Raw genomic sequence first — 26,460 nt, 5'->3', positions numbered from 1 at the left:
GTTCTCACCATTTTAAACATGATTTTGTAGAAAAGTACGTGGCGTATTTTTTCGAAGCCTATCTTCCTCCTTGTCCATTACATGAAACACCTCACGGTCACGGTAGATGTTCCATTGGATTATGGCACACCAAAAAGACGCGAACAAATTTCAAACCAATCTCAAGGTAAGACAGTTTGATGTTGACAGCTCGAACTTTTTCAGAAAAATAACATGTTCTCATTCGTATTATTTCAAGTTTACGTCCTCTATCGCCTTTCGGCGTAGGACTGAACCAACCCACTCAAAACCTATTCCTCACGATAAAATGGCATGCATTTTGCAAAAAGGAACCAAAAGTATTCCAATGTTGCTAGAATTGTGCCACTTACAAGCTCTGCAATACAACTACCAAAATAATGCGAAAAATCAAATTTACAAAGGTAATTTCCGTCTCGACACTATAGTTTATCGGGAGTCAAGATAAAACTTGTGTAGGTTATCAGTTTATATTTCCAAGGTAAAGAAAGTTGCACAATCTTAGCGACATCGAAATACTCCTGGTTCCTTTTTGCAAAATGCAATCTAAATAAGTGTGCTCTCCGGCGAAAGCTCAAATTCCAATCTCCTCGCTCATACTCGCGAAAATCGCCTTACCGAGAATTGTGCCCAAACGCAAAACACTCAGATCCCTCTCCTACGAACGGTTACATATTCTGACAGTCGTTTTCTGACAGCCCGCAAAGCTGCACGTCTAATTCCTCTCTCATTTGGAATCCAGGTAGGAGAATTAAATCAACTCCGGAATGAATTAAAGCACTTGTTCGTCCTCGCCGTTTCGCTCGCCGCATCAAGTCCCGGCAGCGTTCGTGCCGTGTCGAAAGTTCGACAACTTTTCATCCATCCTCCGAACGGGCTGATACATCTTCGACCGGGGCCCTACGGCTACTCCCGGCTCCACCGCGTCATTCAGCTTCACCCCGCCCCTCGAACTCGTAATTTGTTCCGTTATTGTCAGATTGACAAAAGAAATCTCAATACCTGAGTTTTTAAAGTTACGTATAAAGCCACCCCCCCTCCCCGGACAATTGACTCCGGAGACCCGCACTCATCGACCCTATAGCTTAGGTAAAAGTTGCCCACTTTCGGAGGCCAACCTTCAGATTCGCCCAGTGACTCATGGCCAAAGAGTTGTGCATTTGATTCAGCAATCCTAACCTAATTTGCAAAAACTCATCTAACGAAGTGTTTATTCCGACGTTCAGCAGACGCACAGAGAGGCAGAGGCGGATCCAACAATTTGGCAACACCGGATTTCCTCCACTTAAACCTATGCTAAAAAATCGATTCTTGTAGGAGCACCTGACCCCTCAAAGAATCGATACATTTCCATAGGTTTAAATGGAGAAAAGACAATGTTGCCAATGTGCTAGATCCGCCAATGCAGAGAGGTCGGACATGAAATTTTTGATTTTATAACTCTGCAAATTTTGCTGTTTATTTCGTCACATTTTAAATTTCAAGGGGTGCTTGTGGTAGAAAATTTCCCGAGAAAACCAATGGAACCTCCAAACTTTGTATTAACGCAGTGATGAGAGTTTAAAGTTTCCAAATTTTGTCCGACCTCAACCATTGACTCGATCCACTGAGACGATTCGAGGATCGCCGGTGAAACGGAAGAAACGCGTAACTCTGTCTGTGACGCTGGAGATATTCTTATTTTCAGAATGGAAAAATAATCAACCTCAAATCTTGAAGACTTCTCTGAGTTTTCTTCTCTGGGTAAAGAATACTCTTCAGACAATTTAGAATAATAGTGTTGGTTCGTTCTCTATTGATGAAATAAAATGAGAATGGAGATGTTGAAGCACTGCAAACGAATTACGCGTTTTTGCAGTTTCACTGTCGGTATACTTTTGGATGCGGTTGATACACCGATGACAATAAAAGTGATTCAACTCTCACGTTTGTTCCAAATTTATGAGACTTACGATGGGTGCGTAGATACCACCATCCCTTTATCTTCGCGTGCATGTGTTTGAGGATCTCGATAGCATGAAGCCAATTACGTGGAGCGAGGGGGCTGAGTCAGTTAAAGGGGGTTACCGGGGTTTAAGCCTTATTTTATGTCTACCTTTGGCCTGATTATTCATCCATGTTCTCTCAGGCACGGGGAAAGTCGAGCAAAATGAAACAGAATGTAATAGACAACAAATCAAATTGCGCGTAATCGCATAATACACCAACATTGACGGTATATCATCAAGACGTTTCGATTCTACGTAAAAATAAACGTCGACGGCGAAACGTGCAAACCACGTATCTCGTTTGCGGTGTTTAAAAATATCTGCTCCCATTTTATTTGATATTTTACGGAGGACAAAGCAACGTCATTCTTTGAAGCTTTCACAGAATTTCCCTCGCACTGAAGAGGAAAAACACGGAAATTTACAAGAAGTGACGCTGAGTAGTTTTTCATTTAAAATATCAAGAATGACAAGAAGTTTTCAACGTTGCACAGCAAGATACGTGGTTTTAGAGTTTCACCATCGACTTGTAACTGTTTAAGCCGATTCCTGGGTTAACTGGGAAAGCAGCGATAAAATTTTGTGGCTTGAATCGGAGGTGCCTCCCCACCTGAAGCTGAAAGGAAGCCCTTAAGTTTTATCCTCGGCAATAATTGTGTCCCGATCTCGTGTCGGTTCTCCCACTCGCCCGCGGCCCGGAGGGGGAGAGGATTATCACCCCCGAAAAAAGTTGCACGTTTGACGAATAAATCCTGGCAGGGAACGGAGGGGGTCCGATAATGTCTCTATCTTTATTGCCGCGGCACATACGCAAAGTTATCTTTCCCGAATACCTACACCACTCTAATAGATTCATAAATATTCTCGCCGAGCCACCGTCGGAGCATTATTCGCGAGGGTCCGCATTTTTCCGCCGTCAAAGGTCTGCTAACCGAACGTGTCCGTAACCATTTGTTTTGCTAAATTAATTTTTCCCACCCTTATTCCTGACCTGCCTGGAGGAAACTTTTGCCCGTCTCAAGTTTAGCTGCGGGGGATGAGGAGTGGTAATGTGTGTGGTTATTTTGAAAACCTCTTAACCTAACCCGCTTCTACTAAAACTAAACCGCAAATTTATATGGCCAATGACCAGATGTGGTGCTCTAGAGTGTGGTGGCTCTAAGAAGAGCCGTTGAAAAGGGCAAGCCGGCCGGCTGCATGAGGTCCGCTGCGTGCTGTGGTGAAGTGAGTCCCGTGTGACGTACGGGTGCGGAGTGTCTTGAGGTGGTGAGGTCACGACATATATAGCCGTGGTTGAGGCTGCGGCGGCCAATCTGGAGCGAGCATGGGCTGCGTCGCCAGAGGTGAGCGGTGATTGGCCGCCACAGTACTTCCCTGCGGTTGAGACGGAGTCTCTGTGGGTGGTTGGAGAAGTGAGTGGTGAAATTGGATGTTGGAGTGGAAACAGGTTTGGAAATTGTGTGTAAAGTGGTTGGAAAGTTGAGGATTGAGTGAGTGATGATGGGATGTTTGAGGACTTGATTGAGTGATGATATGAGTTGAGGGATGGTTGATTGAGTGAGTTGAGGATTGCTTGAGTGAGTTGAGGATTGATTGAGTGGTGAGAAGCAGGAGGTGTGTGTCAGCGTGCCGGGGAGCGCCATTCGACCCGGGTGACACATGGTTGAAGTTTTGTGACCATCATCTTTCCGGGCAAAGAGGTTGATGCTCGGGACAACAAGTTGGGAACGTGCTGTGCTCTGCGGCAACTTGCTGGAGCGTGTTGATTTGCGCGGCGGAGAGAGATGGATACGATGCGGTGATGGAGCTGGAAGCTTTCAATGCTCATGCTACGATGATCTAATGTGACTGTTCCAGTGAAGAGAATTGAGGTTGAGTGCTTGAGTACAGTTGACTTGAGAGAAGGTTTAGCGTGTTCTTGAGGTGAGGATCCATGAATGTAGTGAACCAGAAGGCTGAGCGTGTTCACTCACGGCGGGAGTCACCAATATGGCCAATGACCAGATGTGGTGCTCTAGAGTGTGGTGGCTCTAAGAAGAGCCGTTGAAAAGGGCAAGCCGGCCGGCTGCATGAGGTCCGCTGCGTGCTGTGGTGAAGTGAGTCCCGTGTGACGTACGGGTGCGGAGTGTCTTGAGGTGGTGAGGTCACGACATATATAGCCGTGGTTGAGGCTGCGGCGGCCAATCTGGAGCGAGCATGGGCTGCGTCGCCAGAGGTGAGCGGTGATTGGCCGCCACATTTAGGTGGCGCTTTTCCACGCCTCAAATTCCTAAAGGTACTATCATAAAATATACGGTTTTCAATGAGATAAATTTGAATTTTAAAACGTTTGAAGTGCTTTTCATATCGGACACAGAAGGAAATATTAGCAAATAAAATATTGTTTGCTCAAAGATCATATTGTTTTTCAAAGGTAAGAGTTCAAACAGGAATACTATCGTACGTATGGTATCGGATGTTAACTTTTAAAAGAGAACCAAGTTACATTAGGTTTTTCCGAATCGAATTTTTAAGAGATAAAAATCGAGAAAATTTTCTTAAGCATTTCAGGGATTTTTTTTTCCGCGAACTCTCAAACGAATCGGTATAAGCGTTTAAAAATATTCGGTTGAGCGATTTTTGTGGAGCTGGGTCGAACAATTTAATTTTACAGGTACGATAGAAATCTCTCTCTCAAGTGCCTTAGAAAAAAAAAATGCGAGTATAGCAGTTTCATTCATTATTTAAGGCATAAATGGACATATAAGTGCAATACACCTCGGAAATTTCATGTCATGTAGGGCTCTATCTTATTCGATAGAATAGAAATTGCTATTGCTTTTCCTTGATACTGTGGCTATATTGAACTGCAAACTTGAAACCGCCGTAACTCTCGTTTGATCGGTTTTACATTTTCGGTCCTCTCTGCGCGAAATATTTTTCAATCAGTCTCTCTAAGTTGCGGCAACAATAATTTAATTTCCAAGTATTTTTTCTTTTTCACAATGAAGTGCCGTTTCTTACGGTAGGTCACAAATGAATAAAAAAAGTAGCTGCCCGGGCTGTATAGAAAATACTCCAAAAAGAGGAAATTACAGTGTTTTTGGTGACTGAATTTAAATTGAAAACCTTCAACTCAACAGGTGAACAAGTTTTTCACAATCCTCCAAAACGTCTAATTTTGGACATGACCTTTCCGTTACACAGTGACCTCTTCCTCAAGATGATCCTTGCACTAGAGCTGCAAAAACCTGCTCACATTTCCACCTGTAGTTTTCCCGAGACAGTAAGAATCTTATCATAAAATGTCGGGCCAAGAGATTTCACTCGCCTGATGATAGCAGAGTGTCCGAGATTACTTTAGAGAAAATGCAGAAAGATTGAGATGGACGATAGGATAAGACAACTTTTGCGAGACACTGTTGCCGACATTTCAAAAGGAATTAGGTTTTCTCCATCTATTCCTATCGCACGAGGCATTGTAAAGCGATGATCAAGCGATAAAAAAACTGATAGATAAGGAAATTAAAATTAAAATCCCCCTCCCCCCTAAAAAGAAACCCGTATCTAGGTCTACGATTGCAGACGCCGATTTTCTTTCATATTTTACTTTTTTGAGGATTGATGTTCATCGTCAGTCATTACAAAGAATTTAGTGTAGTTTTTCTTTTGCATTTTTTGGGGGCTTTTTTAAACATGTTCTCTTAAGTTTTTTTGTCAATATATTGGGTTACATCTTTTTGAGAAACTAAAATATGAGTGGATATTTTGAAGCTTCACGATCGAGTTGATAATTATAATAATTTTATGATCAGCATTTATTCATGCGGTTTTATCAATATTTGTGGTTTATGCATATGCCGTTATATTTAATTTTACTTTCAAGACAGCCTGATTTTTTGCAATTAATTGAACAACTACCTCACTCATAAAATACATCGACTTTTTTTAATTTATGGGAATGACATCGCTCACCGATAACTAAGTAGGCAATGAAATTGAGCCCGCTGTCAAACTCTTGGTTATTAGTTGGATTTTCTCTAAAAACAATGAATTAAAAGAAGTATACAATTAGAGACAGTTAAAGTTGAAAGTCGAGGGACCGTTTTATTCGATCTGAGCCTTTTATTCGCGCTTAATTTCCATAAACTTCACAGTCAAAATTTACGGTAAAATGTCGAAGCCAATCTTTGTTAAAATTTTAGTTTTGAGAAGTCAAAGAAAGGATTAGCATATGTACTATAATTCTAGGATTGATTAAATAACAGTTACGGAGTAAAAATAAAAAAAAATTTCCGGGCATGAAATTTTATTTCTCACAACAACGACCTTCCCGATGCGAAATTTTATTCGAGATTTTTAGATCATATTTACTAAGTATCTGGCAGCGTAGACTTGGCGATGATCGTGGTCCAGAGGAAACGGTTTTTACGGTCGCGTGTGAATGCATCGTTCTAGGAGAGACCCTCGATATTTTCCACATCTTCGAGCTCCAACATAAAAATTCTGCATTCAACAACTCCCTCCCTCCCTCCCAATATGAAACTCGCGGCTTTCAGATTTTCACTTGACCGTCTGTCCCTTTCATTCCTTCTAGTTTGAAAAATACTGGTCTTTCAAAAGTTCATCATTTAAACTTGAAGTCAGTGCTGTTGAGAGGGAGGAGTTCGGAATGATCCAATAAAAACTTTTATTTCCGGCTATCTTATTGCGCTATTTGTGGCTTCCAAGTATTAGTTTCCTGATGCCTATTTCTCTTTCCCGATCTCCGTACGAAACCGGAAATCTATGTACAGACAAAAAATTACAAATACCGCATATGTGAACGTCTACGTAAAAGGGAACGTTGGTGTTGAAAAACTGGAATTATAGGCACCATTGCATAAAGGATGCACTTTTTTGCGCAAAAAAAGCTCAAAATATCTAGGTGCATCGGGGTAATTATGGTCTGGAGTTTATAGCATTGAAATAGTTGTTTTGAAAAACAAGCTATGACTTTAAATTTGATATCTTCATGGCTCAAAGTCGTCGAATTTTAATGTGAGAACTTAACAGGCACAAAAATTATTTAAACTAATCGCTACCTATATGTATAATAGGATGCTAGAAGATATATCTCGTCAAAAAATCAAGTGAGGAATTTTCTACCCTATTTTGCATGGAAAATTCTCTCCCAAGCACTGAGATGCGGCATGTATAATGAGAACTTGGATAATAAAAAATAACATGGGTTTTTTTGCGTTTCTCCTCTACAGATTTCATAGCGCAAGTTCAGATGATACGCTCTAATTTTGCAATTTTCAACGTTGGCACCTCGTTCGAACTCTGCTAAATTAAAAGGTTATACTTCGGCTGCGCTTTGCACTTCGTTGCGGTTTTAGTGGTGCGCGTTGTGCGGCCTCGTATTAAAGCGTTGCCGCTTCTTGGCTTCTCGCAAACGTGGGAAAATATCAACCACGACCTATTACGAGGGTAGGGAACGTCAAAACGCCCTCAATCATGTGAGAACGAATGCATTCAGGCGTTTTTTTTGACGCGGTGACGTGTCCGATGATGAAAACACTATCCAAAAAACTCTGGCTTTGATTATTTAATCTCTTTGAATAAATTTATTTTTATTTTTTCTAGTCCCAATTGAGGCGGATCTCCAATTCTGTCATTCAAAAATGCAAGGTCTATTTAAAAAAGTGGGTTTATAATATTGTCTTTTAAAAAGTTGATGCATATCTTGCTAGAAGTTCACTTAGATGGAGTTGTATGCAGAGGAACAAACTTAAGTTTTGAACAAAACCGAGTAAGTAGTTGTTTTAAAAAGGAATAGGTACATAAAAAATAGGCAGCTTGGCATGACAAAAAGTATATAAGCTCAAAAATCAACGCTGATATCTTTCATTGAAAAGTGAATCATTCATTGAGTCTCATAAAGTGGTATAACTTAAAAAATTTTCTCAATTCTCAGGTATGAAGTAACAGGGAGTCGGTTCGTGCCTACAGAGCTTTTCCAAAAAATGAACGAATATTTTTCATGTCCTATCTATGTAGTATTTTGAGCCAGCTGGGTGAAAGGGCAATTCACACTACAGCCTTAGATAAAAGCCTAATCTAAGCCCTCACCTAAAGATGATGACGATTTTTTTCTTGATTTGAACTGTACAAACATTATCAATTTGTAACAACCGTCGTATCGTGCCCTTCGATTTCCAAGTATCAAAATTAATAAATTAAAAAAACCGTCCTTGCTCTTATCTATGAAAAACTATGCGCCTAATAATTACCTATAATTACCTGCGAAAATTTTATTTCGAAAATTTGACCAAGAAAACCACCCTTATCGGAACGGAACGGAAAGAACGAGGAACAAAGAAAAACAGATATAAACCGATAGCTATCATTTTTATTTTTCCTTTAAATAGTCTGCATCGATAAACCCTATCTTTATGGGCTACGGGATTAGAGCAAACATTTCTCGACATAAACGCGCGGCGAAAAAGCAAAGCCCTTGCAAGTACGTCTTCTGGCATGTAAAGATTGATGCATCCATTTCCAGACAGGGGAAATATCCGGGGGAGAGCAAATACCGACGAGGAAATCAATCGTTAAAATAATACTCTGATGGGGAAGGAATCGGAAACGCTGGAAACAAGCCGAATGGCGAGGCTGTCTTAAAGGTCGATTAAGATGTGATACAACGTTACTTTCCCATCTAACTACCCCATTTCCCCGCTTCTTCATTTACCTCCTGATCATTTTCTGCGGATTTTCATCTTAGATTGACGTGCTGACAGTCGTGAAATTGATGAAAATGCATTCCAGGTCCGCAACTTTCCAGTTTCCCGACGGTTTCGAACAATTATCCAGTTGCACGCTTTTCGCTTTCCCCCGTCCATCAATTGCGACTCTCTCTCAATTAGGCGCAATTATGCATAAAAAGAATATTCAAGTTAGGCTCTTGTTCCAGGTGGACTTTTTATCGCATAAAATGCGACCGATAATGGGCGCGATAATATTTTTCAAAACAAAGCTGGCGATTTCAAATCGGCAAAGGCAAGTTTTTGCTGGCTCAGACCTACTGATAGTGCCATTATAATCTTACTTAGATTTTTGTAGCATTACCTAAGTCTCTCTCTCTGTTTTAAAGAAATATCTGTAAAACATTTTAATTTTCTCGGAAATATCTTAAGAATGTGTGCTTTCTTGCGAGAACAGAAAAAAGTAGGTATCATACAAAAAGAAAAAAGAAAGAAAGAAGAAAAAGAAGAAAGAAAAAATAGCATATAAAAAGAAAAAGAAGAAAGAATAAGAAAGAAAAAAGAAGATAGAAAAAGTAGCATTGAAAAATAAGTAAAAAAAGAGAAGGATAAGAAATTGATATTCCCCATTTAGACGTATAACCGTCGTATCAAATAAACAAACTCTCATTCATTAAGGGCACAAGGACCATATACAGGGTTATTCAAAAGTTACGCACCACTGGCCATAACTTTAGTTCTAATTATGATATCGATTTGCGGTTTGTGGCGTCCTTCCTCATATCGAGGGGGAAACTTTTTGAGGTACTTTTCAGTTCTTCACCCCCCCAGGGGGAGGGGGGGCGGGGGGCAACTCAAAAATTTCAAATGGCAACCCCCATCATGTGATACATCGTTAGAAAGAGCATGAAAAAAGAAATTTTTTGGCGCAAACCGGAAGTCGATCTGACCCCCCTGTCAAAAGTTAGGGGGGTCCAAAGGTTATTTAGGGGGTCCGTACCTTCATTTTTTAGAGTAGCTTCGGCGGCTCTTGGACATACCGTTTCTCTTTTCAAAGAGTCCTCGAATACCCCAAGTCTGATACCGAAGTCTTCATATTGCCCCCGGGCCACCACAGCCCCCCCGTAGGGGGGGATGGGCCTGTTACAATGAAACATTGCATTAAAATGCGAAAAGTCACAGAAGAGCTTCAAACCTAGCATCAAATCCGAGTGGAACTTCTTGCCAATGTTAACGCAAACGCAGCCTGCGACTTTAAAGTGAGTTTTCAAAACTCTTAGCCCCCTGCCCCCCCTCATTTTTGGTTGCAGAGCGGGTAAAAACCGGGAAATTCACTACAAATAATGCCCGAAACTAATGTCCAACTTGAGGAGGACCCTTGAAACGTTGCGATCAGTAGGAGCATTGAAATACAAGGACTGCCACCCCCTTAAAGTACGGAAACATCCAAAACACCCTTGCTGCCCCCCTCATTTCTCGTTACGGAGCGGGTAAAAACCGGGAAATTCACTACAAATAATGCCCCGGTTCTTACCAGCTCTGCAACGAAAAATGAGGGGGGCAGCGGGGGTTTTATGGATGTTTCCGTCCTTAAAGTCGGCGGCAGTTCCTGTGTTGCAGTTCTCCGACTGAGCGCAACGTTTCAAGGGTTCTCGTCAAGTTCTACAGTGGTTTCGGGCATCAATTCTGGCGATTTTCCCGGTTTTTACCCGCTCCGCAACGAAAAATGAGGGGGGCAGCAGGGGTGTTTTGGATGTTTCCGTACTTTAAGGGGGTGGCAGTCCTTGTATTTCAATGCTCCTACTGATCGCAACGTTTCAAGGGTCCTCCTCAAGTTGGACATTAGTTTCGGGCATTATTTGTAGTGAATTTCCCGGTTTTTACCCGCTCTGCAACCAAAAATGAGGGGGGGCAGGGGGCTAAGAGTTTTGAAAACTCACTTTAAAGTCGCAGGCTGCGTTTGCGTTAACATTGGCAAGAAGTTCCACTCGGATTTGATGCTAGGTTTGAAGCTCTTCTGTGACTTTTCGCATTTTAATGCAATGTTTCATTGTAACAGGCCCATCCCCCCCTACGGGGGGGCTGTGGTGGCCCGGGGGCAATATGAAGACTTCGGTATCAGACTTGGGGTATTCGAGGACTCTTTGAAAAGAGAAACGGTATGTCCAAGAGCCGCCGAAGCTACTCTAAAAAATGAAGGTACGGACCCCCTAAATAACCTTTGGACCCCCCTAACTTTTGACAGGGGGGTCAGATCGACTTCCGGTTTGCGCCAAAAAATTTCTTTTTTCATGCTCTTTCTAACGATGTATCACATGATGGGGGTTGCCATTTGAAATTTTTGAGTTGCCCCCCGCCCCCCCTCCCCCTGGGGGGGTGAAGAACTGAAAAGTACCTCAAAAAGTTTCCCCCTCGATATGAGGAAGGACGCCACAAACCGCAAATCGATATCATAATTAGAACTAAAGTTATGGCCAGTGGTGCGTAACTTTTGAATAACCCTGTATTTTACCTCACTTGGTATCTCAAGTATCCTTAGCAAAATTATTTGGTTCAAGAATACAGCTAATTTATATTTCCTTTTCAAAGGAGAGAAAGCTTTAATGCGTAACCATTCTAATATTGATTTCGATACAAGAGACACGCATCTACTCCACATTTACAACGCCTCAGGACTCCACTACGCCACAGGGCTATGTATGAAAATGAACGTGGAGACCCTCAAAAGAAGAGTGAGCGACAAAAACCCGAATGAACCCCTCTGAACAGGACGGCAGCCAGCAGTTTATGAAAAAACACATGATTTCCGCGTGCAGTATTTCCGACAATCTCCAAAATTTAATGAAATAAGTTTTAAAGAGTTTCGATTATGAGGCCTCCACTGAATAATCATCAAACATTTTCGAATATTACTTGAGGGAATGATTTTATTCATTCCTATCCTTCGTATCTCACTTACGAGAACAACAAGTAGAAATTCAGATTTTAATGAAAATTAATTGGGATTTTTGCGTCTCTAAGGGTTTTAGTGCGGGTTTTGTGCCCTGAAATGAATATTTTGAACTATACATGAATTTCACCGCCTTGTGAAATTTCATGAAATGTTTTTGAGTCAGGCAAATGATCCTAGATTTTTTTTCTGTCAAAACTTTAAGGTAACTGGACATAATAAAATAAAACGACCCTATTTTACAAAGTGAGCTTGTAGGGGGAAAAAAAAAAAAAAAAAAAAAAAAACGCACAGCTGTACGTAAAAGTGCTTCACGAAATACCAGCTTTTTAAATCTATTTTAGCAGATCCCTTCTTTTTTATCCCTTCCTTTTAATGACTGGAATTAGTTTTTTTCTAATATTTTGTTTAAAACTTCGTTTTCTGTAATATGTCATTTTCCGAAGTTGGCACTTTTCCCAATTTGTTCCTACATGTTATGAAATGTAGAGGGTTATGTCGCTTTCATAGTACCAAATGCTTTGATCAATCGGGTGGTGCATTCGGCGGGGGAGGGGGGATATATAGCTCACATACTGAATGAGGTGTGAAAACGGAGGTGTGGAATTTTCCCCCGAAAGTCGGGTACTTTTCTATACAAGATATTTAAATATCTCTTGGAAATTCTGTAAACTTTTCCGAAGAAAGACTCCCTGAAATCCTCCTTCGCACTTGGGACATAGCCCAGACCCCTCCTGAAAAAGCGAAGGCTAGATAACCCAAAGGAAATCGATCCAGCTACGTATACGATTTCTCGGTGGTTGAAAAATACGGGTTGGCATTTGTATTTGTGATAATCTAGCATTTACGCTATTTCCCCCTTAAGTTTTTCTCTATTCTCAGAATTCAATGTTGCTTCCATTTCTCTTAATGACAATTTTGTGAATACGAGCTTTCTTCATCAGACGCTGCACTCTTTTATTACAACTTGCACAATGTAAATACAGTAGTCTCGATTATCCACGATTCTAGATTATCCGCGTTTCCAGACTATCCGCGATTTTTTAGAGGTATTTTTACTCTCTCGCTCCCCTCTCGCGTAGAGGAAGTATCGTCATCGCCCAAGAAACAAAATCATCTTTTCTAGACGTTTTAAGGTCCCTGGAGTCAAAATAACTGTACTTGAAAAAATCTGTGTCCGTCCGTCAGGCGTCCCCCAGATCTGTGTATAGCCATCTCTCAGAATCTATCTGTTCAATATATTCAAAATTTGCATGGAAGGCCATATCAATTAATGGTCTCCTTGTGCACGTCACACTATTTTGGGGTACGCTAAAATTTGGGGGGGGGGGGGCTCCGGGCCAAAAATGATTTTTAGCAAAATCACACGGAAAGCTCACTTTGACGGACTGTAGATTTTGGAAAAAGGCTTTAATTCTTTGAAAGTTGACACAAAGCACCACCTGGGTCATTAATTTAAGTTCCTAAAAAATCTTTGCACTATGAAGGGATACGGATCATATGGCGAGGGCATTTTTTTTAAATCTCGAGCGACCGATCGCAAAAAAGTTTAAGGTCAATAAATCGAGCAATCGCGAAATCCCTGGTGAGTGAAACCTGTTTTACAGAGTGAAACAAGGTGAAATATATGGGGTGACTTACTGGGTAGAGGTGGGAAGGTGCGAAGAGTACGACGAACTGGAGGACGAGGATCCAGATCCTGGGCTGGGCGAGCGGGCTCTGCATTTTGGGAAACCGCGGGTCGTGTCGTGAAAACGTGAGTCTCCTAACGGGAAAACTTTCGGCGACGACGAACGGTGCGATGCGTTCTTCGATGTCGGTGTGAGCTCCGCTTGGTCCGCGCAGCGAGTGACGAGACCGCGTATTCGAGACAGGAGCGTTTTATACGCGGGCTACGGGGCTCCCGAGGGGGGAGGGGGGCAGGGCGGCGGGGGGCCTAGCGCAACAGCTGCCCACCGAGTTTTTCGCGCTTTCTTCCTGTCGGCTTTCCTTCCCTTCCGCGGGGTGTAGTCGAGGATAGTGGCGTTAGTTTATCATTCCGGAGGCGTCGGCCAGCGTCCCTTGCGACACGCGATTCGCCAGGTTTTGCCCCTTCAATTTTTGCTCATACTTCCTGTGTTGCATTGTGGGTGAGGTTATCTCCCGTGCCCAGAGACAATATATTTTAGAGACCCCGCGCTACGCGGTAAAAGTTATTTCCGGGAGCTAACCCCCGGATTCCCCGAATGATGACTCATGGCCGAGGCATTTAGCAGAGCTTATATGCCTTCAGAGTGCTTTCTGGCGCTCTGCGATACCCGACCGCCAATGTACCTGGTCTTCTCACGGCCCCTCAGGCAGCTGGCTCTCCGTTATTTAATTTGAAACCCCCTGTCGCCGACAGGGGGTTTTAAACGAAGGAGATGCCTAGTAAGAGGATGGCGACAGGGGGTTTCAAACGAAGGAGATGCCTAGTAAAAGGATGGCGACAGGCTGTCGCAACCTTTTTACTAGGCATCTTCTCCGTTTCCTCCTATTTTCTTTGGCAGCCTCTCTTCCATCATCGTTTTAACATGACCATACCAGACAAGCTGTTGGGCTGTTGATGTCTCTCATTCAATTATATTCAAGTGATGCAGTGATGCACTTATAAAAAAAAGTCCTCTTGGTCTCCTCCCAGGAGAAATCTGCTCAAGCATCCTCTACATCAGTTCAGCAGGACCTTTTTTTTCATCCCCAGATGTCTCGGGGGTAACCTAACTCAGAGTAACCTACGATTTTGGTTGATCAACCAAGTCCTTTTGGTTGATCTTACCGATTAAAAAAGTAACTCAAGGTAACCCAAAGTGCCTATGAATCCGACATTTTTGACTCAGGATGGCATGACAAAATGCAAGAACAGCCTTTTATCAAATTAGTAATAAATATTATCACAGAGGATGAGGCGCCAAATAATTTCTAAAAAGAAAGAATTGTAACGTGATTTGTAAGTGGATGTAAAGGAAAAATCTACTCTCATTCAATGATCGCGATTTTAATAATACATGATTACTGCAGCGAAACTTGGGATTCGTGCACTTGAACTATTTGTCCGCACCCCTCAAGTTTGATTGCTCCACTCAAACTTCTGAATGAAGTTGCTTGCTTTCTCTTAGTGCACGAGGTTCCGGCAAAACTCCGAACTGACCTTAGGTAAACTTCAGCTGCGCGATTCAACTCCCAGTTCCTTTGATCTGTCTCAATATCGTGTCGATTGAATGAAGTGAAAGTTTCCGGCTGCGATTTGATCTCATTGTATTTTTTTCTCATCTATCTTTTTTGAGCTTTTCAGAAGCGTCTGTATGAAAAAAAACTAGGTCAAATACGTTCTTCCTCTTGAAATTAGGTACGTTTTAATGGGTGGATATTTTTTCCGCATGGAAAAATTGGAAGCCCGCGTATCGTTTTATCGAGCGTGTACAGTACCCTATCAGCCTATTCCTGGTTATTAAACTGCAATTAAAAAAATGTGCAATGCGTCTCTGCAGATAACTCTCATCACGAAAACAATTGATTTCTTGTCGACTCGTGTAATATCCGGGTGGTTTTGCTCATCTGCCTCTCTTAATCCTCTTTGAAACTTCTTCGTCCGTGCACGTATATGTCCCGCTAGGCTTATCAATGGTCTGTGTTCAATGATAAGCACTGGTATGTACTTAAATGAAAAGAATTGGAAAAATTTAATTTGCTCCTCGATCGACGTATAAGACTGAATAAATATAAATGACATGTAATTATCCAACACTTTAAGAAATTAACTTTAATTTTGTTTCGAATACGATTAATAATAATTTCTAAGCTTTAAGTGAAGTCGCGTTATTCATAGCACAGATAGAAGCCTTAAAAATGTTAACAAATTAGTGTATTGCTGTGTCTCGCCCTATTATTGATCAAAATGTCTGTTAGTCCGGTAAATCTGCGAGAAAAAATTCCATGTATTAAGAAAAAACTAGTTGTACGTTTGAGGAAGGCGTATTTCAGCTTTTGAATGGTGAATACTAAAATGGGTTTTAAATATTCAAGCAACCGGCTGCTCAAAAATTGCCTTTTTTAAGCTTCACTAAAAAAATATCCACCAGCTTTTTTATACGCACGTCGAAAGGTATTGCAAAGTTCTCTGATTTGTTTCTTAGAATCTGCGGAGGTTAAACAATGATAGTTGAAAGAAAAAAAATCTCGGATTTGGAGCAATTCATATTAGACATTTGAAATTATAAGCAATTGGTAACCAAAACATCAATTTTAATTTATTTTTGTTAACTCTCTGTAAAGTTAAATCCAAAAAAAGTCTCCAGTTCAAGTGATTTGTGTTAATTGGACGATCTACCTGGTTCTTCTATCCTTTATAACCTTATAATAACTGGTAATATCACACAAATAAAATTTAAATACCAGGATTGATGGTTTGCGTTTTCAGCTTATCAATGGACTAGCTTCCTTTTTTCTTTAATTTTAAATTTCAAAACTAGTAGGAAAATTTTCTGGGGTGACACGAAAAATAAGAAAAAGCAATTTTTGAACGACGAGTGGTTTGAAAATTTTCATAAAATATCACTTTCAAAGTTGGAAGTAATGACTATTCAAGGGCAGACTGTATTTTTGCTGTTGTTTTTTCTGTTTGAGAAAATAAAATAAGAACAAATAACTCTTTTCTGTCCCCCTTGTTATGGGGGAAAATATGTACTTCTCTCTACGTACTAGTAAAGACAGGCATGTGGTATAATAAATCATGGAACACTTTAATAATTGGAACGGCTTGCTCCGTTATCATTTCTCGCTCCCGTCACTGGTATGTGAGCCAATGGGTGTCTGGGGTTGAGTACTTGTTTGTTTATTCGTATCAAGGTTGACAAGTCAGACCGAGGCAGAAGGTGCGTTATAAAGGCCTTCATGGTTGAAGATACGGCTAGGAGCTTTGTAAGTGGGTGTCATTTTAGAGTCTGATCCAGAAAGGAAAGATTCAATATTGTTCCCGTAAACAAGAAAGCTGCGCGCGGAGAATACTACCGGTGGTGGTTTTACTGTTTTTAGCATGAAACACGTGGTCGGCCAAGAAATGTTGATGAAAAAGGAGTCCTTCTAACTGCTATGTGGCCCGGCCCCCGGCACTCGACATTAGTTTCGACTTGATGAAACGAAAATCTTGATCATAATAAATGTATGCGAGCAGGGCGGAATTGAGGGGATGGCGACATTAGCTGCGGCCCATATGGCGGCAAATTATGCGATTCTTTTAAACTTAGATTTAAAAAAAAGATTCAGAAAAATAAACGAGAAAAGGCGACAAAATTTCTCAAATATAGTAATTTCTAATTTAGTCGTTTTTGTGTGACACAAGGAACAGCATTGTTAATTGTTCGAGTTAAGAGAGAAACTAAACACGCAATTTGGCCTGGGGCAGAGAGCAATGATGACGAGGATTTGAGATGAACAGAAGCCCTCGGCGCGGCGGTCGGCATGAAACGCATATTAGCGCCTACAAGACTACGTGAATACTTCACGCATTGCGTCAAACATAGTGCGGTCGGCGCGGCAGTGACGGAAGCTAAAATTATTAAACCACACTCGTGTTTCTTCTTTCACAATAATTGTTTCGTTAATTCCTTATCAATGGAGGGCCTTGACCACACAGAGGTAGGTTTACGGAACTTGACTTTCGCGCAAAGTTCCGTGAACTTTTGCTAGTGTAGACAGGGCTTTCACAAAACTAGTAGTAGTAGCAGCACCCAACACTAGTAAATGCGTCTTATGCCCCCTCCGGCACGTCCATTTGATGGTTCTTACACATGTTTCAAAACGAATTAGAAGGGGGCGGCATAATACAGGCGGCCCATGGGCGGCAAGTGGGTGAATCCGGCTCTGTATGCGAATATTTGAGGACATGCAGGAAACACTGGAAAAAAAACACATTGGATCTAGAGTCGAAAACATTGACAAGAAAAAATACTCTTGGTTCAATCAGATTTTTGGTTAAATCAAAAGGAAATCCGCTCAAATTAAGAGGATTGGTCCCTGATTCAAGCAAAAATCCGATTGAATCAAGAGTATTGTTTCTTGTCGATGTTTTCAAAAGTCTGGACTCTAGATCCAATGTGTTTTTTCCCCAGTGAATATTCCCTGCTAGTGGCTGAAAAATCATGAACATTGCACCGGTAGATCTCTACAGATTTTTAAAAGTGGAGTGAAAGTCAGCTCAGAATCTAGGTAGTGTGTTTCAAGGTTCGCCATGGACAAGTTGATCACAAGGAGCGCGAGAAAGGACGGCAAGGCAAGCCCTGACAGATCCACTCGCATGTCGGAGATAAGTCTAATTTCCTCTCGGTGTGTTAGTTTCCGTTTCCGCCAATTGCGTTAGAGACAATAAAAGGCGGAAGGGGAGGGCCTCGGTGAGAATGGTGTTTTGCGATCAAAAGAAGGCTTTTACGAGTTCCGATGAGCCTTTAATCGGAGAAAAACAACTGGGGGTAATCTACTCGAATTACCGAGTTCGCCGTGCAACCCACTTCGCGAATTCTCGCTTGTCTGCCTCTCCCTTCCTAATTGCTGCTTCTTTGCTCCGACAAACTGTCGCGACAAACGCTACATTTGCAGTGACATTTCGATAGTATCCCCGAAAATTGCTCCTCCTCAACCCTTAGAGTACATTGGCAGATCCAGCAAATTGGCAACATTGTCTCTCTTCCATTTAAACCGATGGAAATGTATCGATACTTGGAGGGGCCAAGTGCTCTGACAAGAATCGATTATTTGGCATACGTTCAAATGGAGGAAATCCGGTGTTGCCAAATTGCTGGATCTGCCTCTGCTAGAGTACCTAAATACACAAAGAAAATAAATTCGGTTCATATAGAACGTTGAAATTTTCAAATCAAGTAACTGATGGTTTCCGCCACGGGAACCGAAGTTTTTTTTCACGAAATACTCCGTTTATCTGAGCTGAAGTTTGGTTTCGAGGTTTGAAACCCCTCATACTTGAGCCAAACACTTAAGTGATCCATATGAAAAGAGCTTCAATCCCTAAAAGTTTTTTTCTCCTCGTAAGAGGACGAGCAACCATACTTCGGACTGCATCTGCACAATTTTGAATGACATTCTGTAACAAGAGATCGAGAAACAGTATCGTCACGTCTGTGCCACTATCTGATTAATTCACTAATTATTGTAGGCTTGTCATGAGGCTCTTGGGGTCCAGTGAAAACAAATCCGAACGAGGAGAATCTGTATTTTTCAGGGAGGAATGAATAATACCCATGGGAAAAAATGTTAGGTAATCTCGCAAAAATCCTTGTTTCCTAGACGAAAGAACGTAACCACATTTCACTCATAAATTGAACTGCATCTTGCAATTTGGAACTATAAATTCTGGCTCTCCTGGAAAAACACTTATGTGCATAGGGAAACTAATGACACATACGTTGTTTTTAAACCGGGCTAGAATTTATAGTTCCCAATTGCAAAATGAAGTCCAATTATATCTTTACTTGAGACAGCTGGGAATTCTCAACTCAAAATTTCACTGATTATTCTTTTAATTAAATCCAAAAATTAACAAAATGTAAAGGACTGATCCATATCGGAAAACACTAACAGTGGAAAGCTGAAGAGTCTTATTATTAGATCACATGTTGAGGAGATCAAGAACAGGATTGTCATCCCGGAGGCAATGACGGGTAAAGATTTACGATGTTTTCATTCTTGTCCCAACAAAGTGGGCCATCCGGTAAAACCAGATCTCTGTTTAATTTATATGCATTAGCATTTATTTTTAACTATTCAAAAACTTCATGCGAATCAGTTGGGGGGTCGTTTAATATCCTTCTGACAAATGAAATGAGCGTGAATATTTGGAAATGGCGATACTTGTAGAATGTAGATACATAGCATATTCGTTTGACTGTCGAAACATCGTCACTCCTCTGGCGTAAGGGAGTACCTTTATTTCCAAATGAGCCCCAGAAAGCATATAATTACACGAAAAATGGGGCTCATGCTATGAATGTATAACTACTGTTGCGAGCGGCGCGGCGGCGCGCGCACTTCACTGAGCTCGCTGTGCAAGAAGTGAGAGCGCCTTCAACTGCTCGCTTCTGCAACGCGGACATCCGCAGAACACGAATAGTTGTATTCAGGCGTTGCTATCAACTTCTTCGATCTTCTTAGCTGGAGCCATTGATAGTGAAGTGACTACACTATTGATAGTGCGAGAAAGTATCTCAATTTTGGTGATTCGGATTTTTTGCTTTTACTTTGAATGAAAGCAACCGCAACAATTTTCCAATGAGTTTTCGAAGATAATTTTTACGGCAATCAAACTACCAGGAATTCACGCAAAAAACTGCTGAGTTTCTTGTGTTGGAATGAAATGTGGTAATAAGGTTGCAGCTACGGTCGCAAATTGAGATAAGTGCTTTTTTAGTTTCATTATTGACCCTTTTATTCTTCCTCACGACACTTTCTCCAAGTGACGAAGAGGAAAAGAAGAAAAGAAAAAGATTGTTTGGAAGTTATCGTTAATTTGGGATACATTGTAATAGTCGTAGATTTAAAGAAAATCATTTGCGATCGTTTGATCGCAAAATCGAGATCCTCCGTTTTGCACTCTATTCTGCAGGATTGCTAGATTTTCAGATCAGTCATACCGACCTGTAGAAGTGTTTGATGCTTTTTCATTGATAACTAATGTTAAAACGCGTAGTTTTACAAGGTCACCATGCCCTTTTTTCTCTCTTTTTCAAAAGAATCGGCACAACTGTCCTCTCGTAAAGAAAAAAAAATTATCCAGAGAAATTTGGCAACAGCTGATGTCATTTGGTCCCTTTAAAGAAACACGGCCTAAAAAGGCGTTAAACGGCATCGGTCAAAAAAGAGCCATGTCTGTAAAAAAGAAGAAAAAAAATAAGAGAAAGAGATTACGTGTTCCCGTATTGAATGATTCAATGTAGGATCTTAACTCAACCTCATTTCTCGAACGTAAGGTGATTTCACGATAAAAGGAATAGTCGTGTCGCCGTGGGTTATAAAACGACTTAGGGCAAAACTTTTAGAAACCAAGTCAATAAATCAATAGAAATGATGTCCCTGAACTTAGCCATGCTAAAAAGGATGATAAATTTTCATTATATTTAATAATAATAGACTTTTAAAGACCGAAAATGTCTGGTCGGTTACGCGTCGCTCACCCTGATTTTGAAGCAAAAGAGCAATTTGTGTTAGTAAATTAGTACTAATCATGGATTCTTTGGCAATATTTGCTAAAAGAAGACTCGAATGTTCAAGACAATTGCCAGCTTGAACGGAAATAAGTATTATTAAGCGAGAAAAGTCAGTAGAAAGAAGTGTCGCCACATGCGGCAACATATTTTTGCAGTTGTATTAAGTGCAGTGTTTATCTAGCCAGACAGGGTCAGGAGTTTCAAAACTGTCATCAAATTGTTCGCTGAACTCTTCTTGACAAAACCATTCCTGATGAGTCAGTTTTTCATACAATGTAGACTTTAATTTCTATGAAAACCAGTGATTTTTAGATGTGCTAATTCCTCCCTATAAAAAATCCTCAATTTAATATTATTAAACGAACAAGAAGTCCCTAAAGTTTTGAAAACATTTAAGGCAGCACTAATTTCACCTTATATTTTAAGAATTGCCAAGTTTCATCTTTTGTATCATATTTTATTTCACATTTTCAAGTGTCGGTTACGCTATGTCAGTTACGTAACCGACACAATTTGGCAGTGCCGCCATGTTTGCGTGGGCCTCCAGCAGTCCCGCGGGATACCTGATTCAGTGGCTTGTTCGTCAATCACTATAACTTTGCATTGAATCAAAATAGAGGGCACCAAAGCTGGAAAAAGGAAGTTGAATACCTTTAAAATGAAGTTATGAAATTTTAAATGAAGTTTAATACCTTTAAAATGAAGTTAGGAAATTTGGTTGAAATGTGTGCACTTTTATTTTTAAGGTGTTGCGCATTTTAGCTATTCCTGTAATCGTGAAATCACCCTACTTACAATAAAAAATATTTTCCTACTGACTTGTTTTCTGATCGAATCGAAAACGGTCCCCTCATTGGGCCGAGGGTAGCGCAGGATCGAGCAAGGTGGCAAATCCTGCTGGGTCCACACTATTTTGCGAGGAAAGCAAGGCTGAAAAAAATCCAAAAATTTTCAGTTGGGGAAAAACTCCTTAGTCTTACCCCGAGAGGAAAATTCAATAAAATTATTGCAATATTTTTCATAATTCTTTTTTATATTCGATGCGGGAAGTACCTGCATGAGTAGGCATTTCAGGACCTTTTAACCCATTCATTCAATCTACCAGAAGCCCGATAAGGTGAACTTCTTAACTCCTAACCCCCGCCCTTCTCTACTATCTAAAAATGTCCCTCTTAAAGATTATATTTAGCATTTTATGAGAATTGTCGCCATTCGTCCTCCTCCTCTCTCTCATAACCCCATAAAAATCCACGCCAGCTCTCACAATGGAAAAAATAACTTTAGGCTCAAACACTAACATTTTCAGACGTGATACCTGAAGTTTTCAGTCGCGGAAACCGACCTTCAGCTCAACTAACGCAATTTTTTGTTAGCCATACTAAGACCAGTGTTCTTCACTGAGGACTTCGGTTATCTAAACTTAAATTTGGTTCCAATTATTGAAATCGCGAAACGTTCATTCATATCCCAGCCACTTTTCAGCTGAGCCGAACACATTGTCGGCCCGGTCATAAACGAAAAGAAGTATGTCACCCCAGATTGCACCGCAGAATGCCGGGGGGGGGGGGGAAGGGGGGCGGCATCCTCATTTTCCACCCACCGCAGCCTCGGTGGGCGTGCTGGGCGTCGGAGAGCGCACCCATTGGCTGGATTCCGGACGCAACAGGTTTGAATGGCTCCTTCAAGCACCGACGACGCAACACGCGGAGCATCGCCGATCCGGGCGTAAAAGCACTCGACCAAATATTAGCCCACGTCACAGCACCGAAATACCCGCGCCGTTTTTTTTTTATTATTTCAAGCGCGTCAGCTCTTCTCCCCCTTCGCAAAATGGAGTGTCATATGTTCGCTGTCGAAGCCTCCTGGACTATCACCTGATACCGCGCCTCGTGTGTGGGTGGGCGTGTTTGGACGTGCATTAAAAAACCTCGATACAGAGGTGCGTTATCAGACACACGTTTCCGGTGAGGGTTGAGCCTACCCCTACGTCTACGTGTTCGGAGGTGACATCACGCATACTCGGTGAAACACATCGTGACCGACGCGACGTGACGCGGTGCTCGCAGGATGCGAGAGTGGTTCAGCTCCTCGAAGATGAGAGACGCTGAAGGTGTAATCAAAAAGGATGAAAAGCAGTGATCGTATAGTCAGCCGAAGGGGGTAGGCGCTGCATTCAACTGCTCCTAGGACTTGAATCTTTAACCCAATTTCGTCTTTGTAGGGGAATTCAGGAACTTTCAGTTTATCTCACCTTCCTTGCATACTATGACTGCTATAACAATTTTGCCCCCTTCGAGAAACGCAGACCAAGTTTAACAGATACACAATGGGTTGCATTTTGGGGAAAAAATTGAATTGAGAATAGCTCTGAATTTAATTGGTCGCCAGTCAAAAAAGTGCCCTTTTTTCGGGGAAATTGTTGAAATGGGGCCTAAACTAAACTTTATGAGACCAGTGCTGTCATGCGAAATTTTCGCACATGGAGCAACCTAACGTTAGGTGCCTTTTGTGCCTGCGTCCACAGAAAGGTCGACTTCCCAAAACGGAGCGGGGGCTCAGGGTTTCTCTCCCGGAAAATTTTGGAATTTTGAGTTAAAGATGGAGCGATTTTGAGGCATTTTTAATTGGAAAATTATGCACGCTTCATACCTTATACTGATATACTGGTATACTGATATACATTGGTATACTGAGGTAGCAGGAAACCATTATTTCCTCTTATCCAGGAAGGTTTAGGACCGCAGAGCGCAGAGATTTTTATTGTAATGCGATGCGATGATTACGAAACATTCATTTAAAAAGGAGGGAGCAGAGTGCGCTGAGAAGTATCTCTTCACAATGCAGGCGTTTCTTGTACGTCGAAACGCTTCATAAAAGAAGTATCTACAGCAACCGCATTACTTGCGGCTACGTGTTGCTGTATACTGTTGATTTGGTATTTGGATGATACAATTATTTGGCCTCCGAGGCCCCGCTAGGAAGTATCTTTTCACAATGAAGGCGTTTCATATGCGTCGACACTTTTCATCAAAACATCATCTGAAGCTACCGCATTATCACTAATGCTTCACTGTTGATTTGGTTTTAAAATTATGCAACTATTCTGTCTCCAAAGCCACGCTAGGAAGAATCTTTTCACGATGAAGGCGTTACTCATGCGTCACTTGGTTTGGAACTACTTACCTATGTGTCGTAGTAAGCCTCGGAGACTAAAACGCAGCGTAGAAAAAGTAAACCATTTCATGACGTGACAATGCCATATTTTTAGGTCCAATTGAGGACACCGCACCAAGAACAGCCTATAGGCGTGTAGGTCGTTATTACGCCCATCTGCTTTTCGGATTCTACGTCCCCTGGACTATGCTGTGGTAGCGAAAGAATATAGATAGGTAACGGCTCGAGGTCGAAAAACCTTTTTTTTTCCGAGTTAAGTCAGGCCTCTGGATCGATGGGTGCAAGAACAACCAAAAAACGGGCCTATAAGGTGCTAGTTACCCTTCCTTTACTCACTATCGATATTCTTTCATTTTGCGTTAATCATGCGTGATTAAAATGATTTATACTTCATATTGCCACCAAAATGACTGTTAGGCGTAATAATGGCCTATAAACCGCTTTTTTAAATTAAATGTATGAGAGTATAAACCCAAAATGTATCGCAAAATCTACCCGGCATCCTTCAATAGAAGGGTTGGGTCACCCAAAAACACCGAAAACAGGGTGCCTGCATAGAAGAGTCTGCGCAGTACATCAAAAACAAAACTTTAAATGCGTTTTTCTCAAAACGCGGTTTCCATACACGCTGGGCTTGTCGATTTCCTTTGACATTTTTGCAGTGGTGAATGCATAGCTGAAGTGCGCTCCAGCTAGAATTGTATTTAGCAAATGGGTGCTTTTTATACGAGGATTAAAAATAAACAAGTGGTACGGAAGAAAACAAAAGAATATGAACTATTCAAAACGATAAACCAAGTATCAGAACTTGGCTGTTTTGAAAACGCCTTCAAATGCGGCGTGATACCTTACGCATTCCGGAGAGTTCAAATAGTTGTACCATTGCGCCTTAGAAATGTGACGGAAGATTACAATTGAAATAGCCTCCATACACGCTGGGCTTGTCGATTTCCTTTGATATTTTTGCAGTGGTGAATGCATAGCTGAAGTGCGCTCCAGCTAGAATTGTATATAGCAAATGAGTAGTTTTTATTGAGGGATTGAAAACAAACAAATGGTAGGAAATAAAACATAATAATAAGAACTTTGCAAAACGATAATCCGGGTATCAAAACTTGGCTGTTTTGAAAACGCCTTCAAATGCGGCGTGATACCTCATGCATTCCGGAGAGTTCAAATAGTTGTATCATTGCGCCTTAGAAATGCGACGGCAGATTACAATTGAAATAGCCTTCAAACACGCTAGTCTTATCGATTTCCTTTGACATTTTAGTAGTCATGAATGTATAGCTAAAATGCGCTCCAGCCGGAAGTGTATTCAGCAAATGAGTAGTTTTTATAGGAGGATTGAAAACAAACAAATGGTAGGAAATAAAGCATAATAATAAGAACTTTGCAAAACGATAATCCGGGTATCGGAACTTGGCTGTTTTGAAAACGCCTTCAAATGCGGCGTGATACCTCACGCATTCCGGAGAGTTCAAATAGTTGTATCATTGCGCCTTAGAAATGTGACGGAAGATTACATTGAAATAGCCTCCATACACGCTGGGCTTGTCGATTTCCTTTGACATTCTTGCAGTGGTGAATGCATAGCTGAAGTGCGCTCCAGCTAGAATTGAGGACTCCGCACCAAGAACAGCCTATAGGCGTATAGGTCGTTATTACGCCCAACTGCTTTTCAGATTCTACGTACCCTGTACTATGCTGTGGTAGCGATAGAATACAGATAGGTAACGGCTCGAGGTCGAAAAACCTTTTTTTTCCCGAGTTATGTCAGTACATTATGCACAGTACATCAAAAACAAAACTTTAAATGCGTTTTTCTCAAAACGCGGTTTCAAGTTATAGGCTGTTCTTGGTGCGGTGTCCTCAATTGTATTTAGCAAATGGGTGGTTTTTATACGAGTTTGGATTTTTCCAAACGAAGTTTGGAAAAATGGGAGCACGAAATTAAATAGATATCATCACCAACAGAGTGAGAGTTGAAAAGATGGACGAACGATCATTCCAAATGGTTGAGGGTGCGTTGCGAGAGACTTCAAAGTTTCGACAGCAACAAGTGGTCGTGGTCTGTGGTTGGGTGATTGTAGCAAGATCTGAGATGGACTCGAGCACTGGCGTGGCGTGTTTTGCGATATATCGATTTATCTGTCATTTAAATCTATGAAAAGGATCGATAGACAGGGTAAGGATCCGGGTAAGGGACAGAGGATGGATAGTAAGGGGGAACACCTTCATGATCGATTCTTTTCCATAGCTTCAAATATCGATAATCGATCAGTCAAGCCTCGCCATCGAGTTAAGAGGCAGGGGAGGGGGACGCAATGGTCACCGGTCAAGGCTCCGACGAGAATAGAATTTTGAAAACA

General features: G+C 41.3%; 1 protein-coding gene across 2 annotated transcripts in view; it reads right to left on the bottom strand.

The window, feature by feature from the left end:
• The window catches only part of LOC109039507 (uncharacterized), a 217,266-nt gene extending 203,696 nt beyond the window's left edge, over nt 1-13,570 (bottom strand). The window contains exon 1 of one of the 2 annotated variants that reach the window (XM_019055005.2): nt 13,326-13,570. In XM_019055005.2, coding sequence (XP_018910550.2) covers nt 13,326-13,409 — 84 coding nt within the window. In that variant the 5' untranslated portion in view covers nt 13,410-13,570. The remainder of the gene's footprint in view (nt 1-13,325) is intronic. The other variant, XM_019055006.2, reaches the window with a different exon arrangement.
• Between the last annotated feature and the right edge of the window lie 12,890 nt (nt 13,571-26,460).

The sequence above is a fragment of the Bemisia tabaci genome, chromosome 1 (assembly GCF_918797505.1).
Source record: "Bemisia tabaci chromosome 1, PGI_BMITA_v3".
In the NCBI taxonomy this organism is placed as follows: domain Eukaryota; kingdom Metazoa; phylum Arthropoda; class Insecta; order Hemiptera; family Aleyrodidae; genus Bemisia; species Bemisia tabaci.
Note: the sequence above shows the minus strand (reverse complement) of the source record. Positions and strands in the feature narration are given on the sequence as shown.